Source organism: Thamnophis elegans, chromosome 3 (assembly GCF_009769535.1).
Source record: "Thamnophis elegans isolate rThaEle1 chromosome 3, rThaEle1.pri, whole genome shotgun sequence".
NCBI classification, from domain to species: domain Eukaryota; kingdom Metazoa; phylum Chordata; class Lepidosauria; order Squamata; family Colubridae; genus Thamnophis; species Thamnophis elegans.
The window spans coordinates 113,390,260-113,398,861 of NC_045543.1; the positions used below are offsets into that span (position 1 = coordinate 113,390,260).

General features: G+C 48.1%; 1 protein-coding gene across 1 annotated transcript; it reads right to left on the bottom strand.

Annotated features, from left to right (window-relative positions):
- Window positions 1–1,422: 1,422 nt before the first annotated feature.
- Window positions 1,423–2,685, bottom strand: FOXD1 (forkhead box D1). The gene is made up of 2 exons (XM_032213870.1): window positions 2,518–2,685; window positions 1,423–2,412 (listed from the first exon to the last, which is right to left on the bottom strand). The coding sequence occupies exons 1-2, from the start codon at window positions 2,683–2,685 to the stop codon at window positions 1,423–1,425; spliced, it is 1,158 nt and encodes a 385-aa protein (XP_032069761.1).
- Between the last annotated feature and the right edge of the window lie 5,917 nt (window positions 2,686–8,602).

Sequence of the window (8,602 nt, forward strand, 5' to 3'; positions counted from 1 at the left end):
TATTCAAATATGAATGCTGGGAAGGTAGGCATATTTTGTAGGTATATTTTGCATTACTTGTGTTTTTAAAATGCTAAACCCATAAATGGGTGCCCCTCATCTATAATCTATCACATAGATTGGTGGGGGACACAGACAAATGTGATCAGCTTGCCAAGTTCATTATACTCTGAAATCCTTGAAAGAATTTACATTCATTGGCTTCAAATACACAACATTGTCCTTAAAGAAGATTATAGCTTACAGCTACCAGACTTTATCCATCACTAAAAGAGCTCCTTGTTTTCTTTGGCTATTCCTTACTCTCATTTGAGTTATTCATTTAGGAAAAATAATCAAAAATATTATACGATGTCTGCTGTGCTATAATGGTTTCTACCAGGGTAGATCAAGGAACGAGGTAGTTAAATTCGGCCTTCACCATAAGCTTATTGGTTTTACAGTGAAGTACAAAGGAAGTCCCACTGATTTCAACTATGAGCCTGTGGGATTATTGAAGACCAACTGCAGGAAAGGGGGAATGTACAGTTTCATATCAGAGTTGTTAATCTCATGGAAATATTATAAGATTTAGTGACTTTTCATCTGGATTAAGTTATAGCTAAATCTTGAGAACCATACCTCCTCTGAGAAAACATTTGCTGCTATTATTATTATTATTATCATTATTATTATTATTAGTTATTGTTCTTTTTATTCATCTGCCTAAATACTGATAAAATTAGAACTGCAAATACATTTTCATAGGGCAGAACACTAAAGACCTGAAGCCCTAAAAGCCAATAGCAGGATTTATTTTCTTGAAAAACCATTTGCTTTATTTCCGGAAATATGTAAAAAAAAGTTGTTGTTTTTTTTTTAAAAAAGGAAGGTACAATAAAACTTGTCAGTCCTCTTAACAATAATCCTGATAAAGAATATACATAAAATACAAATTGAAAAGACAGAGCGCCTTCCATTCATACATACCCCAGGTTAAAACAATGACAACCTCTTCTATGTAAACATTTTGAATTTTCCGTGCATAAAAAGGGGAAATGAGCTGCAAATGACGACGACCCTCAACATTTTTGCTGGATTCCCATGCCCCCCCCCTTCTTTCTTCCTGGGGGAACCCAGCGAACTCTGCAACAGAAAGCAAATAAAACTTTTTAAAAAGAAGGTATTTTAAAGGAGGGGGAAAGGACGGCGTCTGTTTCCAAAGCAGAGACCCGAGGACCGTTTCTCTGCCATCTGTCTCTGCAGCATCTAGAAATGGCTTTGCATAAATAGAGGTACGGAAGAAGAAGCAAACCGGAAGGCCAGAGACAAGCGAGGGAAAAGGCGCAGAGAAACCAACCAGCGAGTCGATCTGTCCGGAAAGGTCTCTCCGCGTCGCTGCTCTCCAAAGGAGCCGAAGGAAGACGAGGCTGGGCCAGGCGGCTAGCAATTGGAAATCCGGGCCGCGCAGCTTTCCGCGCTGCCCAAGGCCGCCCCGTGGGGCAGAGTTCCCAGAGAGGAGGCGGCGGCGGCGGCGGCGGCGGGAGAGATCAGCGAGGGCGAAGGCGACGGCGAGGCCATCAAGGTTCGTGCCAGGACCGGCAGCCCCGCGGCTTGAGAGCCGCAACGGTTCCCCGGTCCGGGGTTCACGCTGCCCCCGATGATGCTCTCGATGGAGAACGGGGAGCGCGCCAAGGCCGAAGGGGTCTTGGTGGCGGCCGCGTGCAAAGAAGCGGCCAGCGACGGGCCCAACTGGGCCGCGTAGCTGAAACTGGTAGTCCGGGCCAGGTCCGGTCCCGCCGCCGCCGCTGCTGCCGGGCCCAGGAGAGAAGGCGGGGCAGGCGGCAGGACGGGGCCCGACGCCGACGGCCGCCTCTCCTGGGGTGGGAAAGCGAAGAGGGTGGAGGGCGCGGGGTAGGGCTGGAGGTGGAGGCCGTAGCCGCAGCTGTAAGGCCCATAGGCGTAGGCAGGGGGCTGGCCAGGGTGCCCGGGCGGCGGCTGGGCGGCGGGCGGCGGCGGGTGAAGGAAGGCGGCTGCTGCGGCGGAGGGTTCGAGCCCGCGGAGGAGCAGGTCGGACGCCGGCAGCGGCTGCCGCTTGAAGCGCTTCCTGCGCCGCAGGAAGCTGCCGTTGTCGAACATGTCGGCGGACTCCGGGTCCAGCGTCCAGTAGTTGCCCTTGCCCGGGTTGCCCGGCTCGCGGGGGATCTTGACGAAGCAGTCGTTGAGCGACAGGTTGTGGCGGATGGAGTTCTGCCAGGCCGGGAACTTCTCGCGGTAGTAAGGGAAGCGGCCGCTGATGAACTCGCAGATCTCGCTCAGCGTCAGCCGCTTCTTGGGGCTCTGCAGGATGGCCATGGTGATGAGGGCGATGTAGGAGTAGGGCGGCTTCACCAGGCTGCTCTTGCCGCCGCCCGCCGCCCTGAAGGGTCCCGGCTGCGAGGGGGAGCCGGAGGACGAGGAGGAGGGCGAGGAGGGCGAGCCGGAGCCGGGGGAGCCTGCCGGCGCGCGCCCCCCGGGGGACCTGGGCAGGGAGCTGGCCTCGTCGTCGTCGTCCTCGTCGTCGTAGGGCCGCCGGGGAGGGGGCTCCTCCTCGTCGTCCTCGTCCTCGTCGCCGCCCCCCTCGTCCTCTCCCTCCCCGACCACGTCGATGTCTGTCTCTTCGGCCAAGGCGGAGGCGGCGGCGGACATCTCCGCGCTCAGAGTCATCGCTTGGCGGAGCTGGGCATGGGCGCAGCGGGCGGGGAGGCGGCGGGGCAGCTGCCCGCGGGAGGTGTCGAAGTGTCGGTCCTCGGTCAGCCGCGCGCCTGTGAGAGGGCCCGGCGCTCCTCCAACCAGCCGGAGTTGGCTGGCCGGACCGGTGGGCTGGCTTCTCCGGCGGGTGGGCGAGCCGGGACCTTGCTCCCTTCCGCCGTTCCCCCTCGGTTAAGAATGAACCCTGCGGGGGGAAAGCCACCGCCACCCTTTCTCGGGGAGGCTGGCCAAAGCAGCGGAGCCCGCGGAGCAGCTTGGCCAGGCTGAGGCCGTGCCCAAAGGGGATGGCCTTTTCTCCTCCCGCGGGCGGGCGGGGCGGGGAGCGGAGCGGGGAGTCACATGGCTCCCAACGTCAGCGCCACAACCGGGAAAAGATCCCTGAAAAAGAGCGGCGGGATGGGGGCGGCGGGGGGGGGGGGGGGACGCGATCCGAGCGAGGGAGAAGACGACCAGGCGGCAAAACCGGCGCCTCATTCCGGGCATCAAAAGCCCCGCTGGGTATCTTGGGATGGGGGAGGGGCGCCCTCGGGAACTCATCTTCCTCAGCCCCTCCTCCTCCCCCCCGCCAACCGGACTGCGGCCGGCCAGCTTCCCCCCCTCAGACTTTCCTTCGCCTTTCCCCTCCCCCCTCGGAATGGCGGGCAGTTGTCATTTGTTTTCTCCTTCAACTGGAGGGAGCGGAGAGAAAGTGCTTCTGGATTTAAAAAAAAAAAAGAGAGAGATCCGAACTCCAGGCATGTCCCAAACTCTGAGGAAAACTCCCCAAGCGCTTCACGGGATCGAGTCTAGGAGGGACGGAGAGTGGGAGGGTCGCGCGATTTTGGGGAGTTGGAACCCGAAGAAATTCTCGCCAAGCCCTTTTTATTTTTGCGCTGGGAAGCAGAGAAATGAAACTCCCTTGTCGGGGTTTCGCCCTGCAAAAGGTCTGCAAAAAGGCGGGTTGGTTGGTTGGAGACCTTCCCAGAATTTGGGGATCTGTAATGCAGAGGTTTGTCAATCGGTCGCTCGTCCCCTTGTGCTCAACGGGGGCGTGTTTCGGTCGAGGGTCTCTTAAGGTTTGGCTCTTCTCTCCAGCCGAGACCTTTTTCCGGGAGTATCTCTGCTCTGACACACATAAACACCCAGGACACTGGGAACAGGCGGGCTGACCGTGAACCCCTGCTCGGTCGTTGGCAGCGGAGTAAATACCCACCGAACCTTTCCTGCTCCGCCGAGATTAAAAACAAGAAACTGTTTACTGAAAAATACAACATGTTTGAAGCCGGTGGGATATTTCCTCCCCTCTTTAAACGTGGTTGGATAAGGATAACTTCTAAACTGTCCCGACCTTTGTTTCTCTTTTATTCCTCCCTCCCCCCGCCCAAAAAAATCCTTCACTGGGCATAAATTAATTTTGATAAAAGAATGAAAGGACTTTTATGCACTTCCAATCAGCGCAGTTCGCTGCTCCTCGGGAGGAAGGGCTCTAGAGAGGCTCACGGTCTCCGGGCAAGAGAGCGCGGTCGTTCGGCCGTTTGTCGCTCTGCAGCTGAAGGTGGGTCGCCGGGATGTCTGAAAGGCAAGAGAGGGCCGGAGCTTCTGTGTGCTGCTGTCGCCAACGCGCCGCCAGGCGGAGCGACCTACTTGCCGTTCTCCGCTGCCTCTTCCCTGACCCGCATTGTGATAACGCCCTTTCGCTGGGACTGGGGGCAAAGAGGCTGGTTTGCTTCTTGCTCCCTTAGTCAATGGGTAGTTTTATCAAGTGGGCATTAACTTCAAAAGCACTCTGATTGTTAAAGTTAAATTGAAAATGTGCGAAACGCGTAGAAGAAGTGTGTGCATATTCTGTGCGTGTGTACTCTTATATGTGGGTGGGTGGGTGGGAAAGAGAGCTAATAAAGGCCAAAGAAGGCCAAAATATTTATTTCTTCCTTATTACAGTATGTGTGTTTGTGGGTGTATGGGTGTAGAGTCTGGGTCGGTGTGTGATTAAGTACACTCAATCAGATCCAGAGGGAAAAAAATTGGAAATTATTTCATGCTTTAAAAACTTCTCTTTCCCATTTCTTCTGTATATGTATTTATACATCTATGAAATCGTTTAAAATATACCGGTCATTAAATAAAAGCAAGAAGCATTTCAGATTGGGTAACTGTTTGGAGAAATCTCTCTGCCATTTTAAAAAGAAAAATAAATCCCATTTTCTCTAATAGTTTTCTAAATAAAGAATGTCCTTGATGAAATTATACCAATGATCTCTTCCAGTGTAATTGCCCTGCTTCTTAAAGTATAACCAAGGATTTTGAAATTAAGGGACATGCAACTCTTACGCTTTGTTCTTAAATATATTAGAAAGAAAATTCTCATTCTTTCTAATAATATATTTTAATAATATATTTAATACTTTATTTAACTCAATTTAGTCCAACTGGTAGATAAAAATAAATCTGGTTTATAGACATATAGTAATTATATTAATTAACCATACCTATTAATATGCCTAAAAATAAGGCAACTTGTACATTAATCATGTTTCTTTTCCTTGTTGGTTTAGAAGTCAAACAAATGTATTTTCTTGGGATTTACTTCCAAATAAATGTATCAGAAATGGAAGGCTAAAGGAAATTCCATTTAGTGTAATGTATTTCTACATTGCTCTAGTAAACTTTTTTTTTAATGTAGCCATGACTTAAAGATTGGGCTAAATAACAAAAAACAAGCAATCTTGTTAAAAATCAGTGGTCACACAAATTCCCTCCACAGTTTCTCCATAGATAGCAAGTTGTATCATTAAATATTTGAACAAGGAACCTATCCTCCCAGGAAGCACAGCTATGACCAAAAATGAATAAGGATTTGGAACGATTTGTTAGAAGTCTGAAAACTATGTTGATTTATTGGCTATTTACAATTTTTGAAGTTTCTGGTAATACCAGATTGTACTATCATGTGTACTGTTTTATTTTATTTTTATTTCAGTTTTCTTCTATTTCAGAATATTTCAGTTGGAGTTGAGTTACATGGGAAATGTTTGCATCTGGGCATATTTCCCCAGAAATAAGACTTACTTTCTAAGGAATTGCATGAATTATTATTATTATTGAGGAGTAAGCCTAAATGGGGGAAAATTTCCATAGAGATGAGGTATTTAGTCGGCTTTGGGGATGAGAGAGCACAGATAGATAAAGAATACAACATTTATTAAATCTACGTGGCTCAGGTGGATCACTTCCATCAGATGCACAACAAACTGGAGGCATCAGACCTGTTAATTCCGAGTGGCAAACGCTGCTCCTAGGATGAGGTCACCCGGAAAAGGACCAGAAATGTAAATAACCACCGAACTTTATTCATTAACGAGAAAAACGGAGATCCTGTGACACGCCCGAAAGCTGGATTCGTTACAGTTTATATACACCCGTCCAACATTCCCGTTTCAGTCCGTTTCCATTCCTCTCTTCGACGGTTGGGGGAGATTATGCCTGATCATAAAACAAAGCTCCCATCTTTTAAGCTCCTCCAAACCCGTGGGGAAAGGAAGGGGCTGTTAACCCCGCGAGAGAAGCGACCGATTTTGATTGAGTGAATTGGAGTGACTCGCGTGTTAGAACGGCAGATAATCTCTGACCCGGTCACCGCCTTTCACCGAGCCGGGACGTAAGAGAGAAGAAGCGTTGCAGGAGAACTACGACTGGAAACTACCCCGGAGGCAGAAAGGGACTGCTTAGGTCAGACCTGAAATAGTTGCCCAAGACGGCTATCTCCAGATCTAAGAAGGTTTAACAGCCCCTTCCTCGGGAAAGCTGTGAATCACCCTGCGGGACGGACAGAAGCTCGCAAGTTGCGTCCCCCGCGAGGCAAAGGGGAGGAAGGGTCCCCCCTTACCCAGGGAACGACGGCCGCGCTCTTCAGAAGCTCACCGGGAAGAAAGAAAGGGGGCCACCTTCACACCGACAGGCTGGCGAGGGAAAGGCAGGTGTGTGGAGCAATGTTCTGGTGTAATCTTCGGCCAGCAAACTTCTTCAAAACCAAACCGGTGGAATGGCCGTGCTAGCTGGGCATTGTGCGGGCTGCAGTCCAGCTTTCTGGAGGGCGCCAGGTTGCAGAAGGCCGTCAAAGTAGCTGCCGCCTAAGTCTCCTCCTCCTCTGTGCCCGGGGAATGGCCAGAGTGACTTCGTAGATGAATGATGCCACCTACCGGCCAACCGATATGGTAAGCACCTCAAAGGCTCTATTTAAAGCTGGCTGCATATTCTCCGGTAGATCCCCGCGCTGACGGAAAGCCATTGCCCCCTTTTAGTCTCTAGCTCAGAGGTCTTCAAACTTGGCAATTTTAAGACTTGTGGACTTCAACTTTCAGCATAGCTGGCTGGAGAATTCTGGGAATTGAAGTCCACAACTCTTAAAGTTGCCAAGTTTGGGGACCCCTTTTCTCTAGCTGGTGGGGTTTGTAAGGAATGTTTCCTCTTCAAGGTAGCCTAGGCTTCCCGGTCACTTGCCCCATCAAGTTGGGGGGAGGGGTGTATTCGCAGACTCATTCTGCTCCCGCTTTGGATCCCAACTCTTGTCATCCCGCATCATTGTTATGAGTTAGCCTTGAAGCATGATCGGGACTGTCCTACTAGGTGCATTTTTAAAACGGAAAAGCTCAGAGGAAGCTCGTTTCAGAAGAGTAGAGCTTTATGACTGGTGAGATGGTTGGAAAGGTAGTTTTAACCACAGGCATAGTTTTAGTAATGTATTTTGTTCTTCTGTTGGAGATGGTGGTATTATTCAAACGTTGAACTAGCCTTCCTTGCTGGGGACTTTGTCTTATGAAAGAGGTTGCCACAAGCAACTCAAGATTAATTGTAATTGTCTTTTCTGCAAGGAGATATAATTTGTTGAGTCATCGTTATGTAGATTCACAAGCAAGAGCTGTTCTTCATTGCTGTTGAAGTGCTATCCACTAGAGATGCTGCATTGGGATCCTTGGAAAGGATCTGTATACAGGTATTGCAAACAAGGGTTTGGGGACATTAACTTTAAAGCTCTAATAAGATGGCTTTATGGTCTCCCATCCTTGAGTCAGCACAAAACGTTATTGGCCTGAAAATTTTCTCCTCAGTGCTATTCTCTATTCTCCTCTGTTTCAGGTCATCATCATCACCTGATCTGCCTTCAACATATCTGATATGAAAAGATTTAAAAAAAATAAAGTTGCTTTGGATACAATGGAATAAAAGAGGACTGTGTTAACTCTGGAATACAAGGACATTCAGTCTGTCTCACTCATGTCTGGAGACAAGATTATGGCAAGTTCATCCCAGGAAAAGAGTTGCTGCACTGTTGTTTTCAGATGTAGAGAAAGCCTTTGATAATTTGATTTTTTTTTTGTTTACAGTTCTAAAATATACAAGCTATAAATTTATTAAAGGGGTAAGTTCAATTTATATTTCTCAGGGGAAAAAACAAATGACTGTTAATGGAGAACTAACAAAAGCTTGTATGATTTAAAAAGACAAGGATGTCCACTGTCTCCACTTTTGCTCATTTTAGAGAATAGAAACATTAATGGGAAAATTAAAGGATTTTGGTTTTAAGATTAATAATAATCAAAAGACAAGGATGATAACAAAAATATGAAAGTTGAAGACTAAATCCAATTAATGGGGAATGGTGATTTTAACTTTGAAAAAAAGTAAAATGCTTGGGTATTACTATGATAAATATGAATTGTGTGTTATTTAAAAATAATTATATTAATATATGAAATAAAATTAAGGAGGACATATGGAGATGGGAGGAATTAAAATTATAAGTGTTGGGGAAAATCTTGGTTGTAAAAATGAATGTTTTGCCAAGAATGATGTTTTGTTTCAGATAGTACCTATTTTGACAACTGATATTCCA

Coding starts and splice junctions, on each gene's coding strand:
- FOXD1 (XM_032213870.1), bottom strand. CDS start 2,685: ATGACTCTGAGCGCGGAGATGTCCGCCGCCGCCTCCGCCTTGGCCGAA. Junction 2,413..2,517: donor ACGAGGACGACGACGACGAG/GCCAGCTCCCTG, acceptor TCCCCCTCGCAG/CCGGGACCCTTCAGGGCGGC.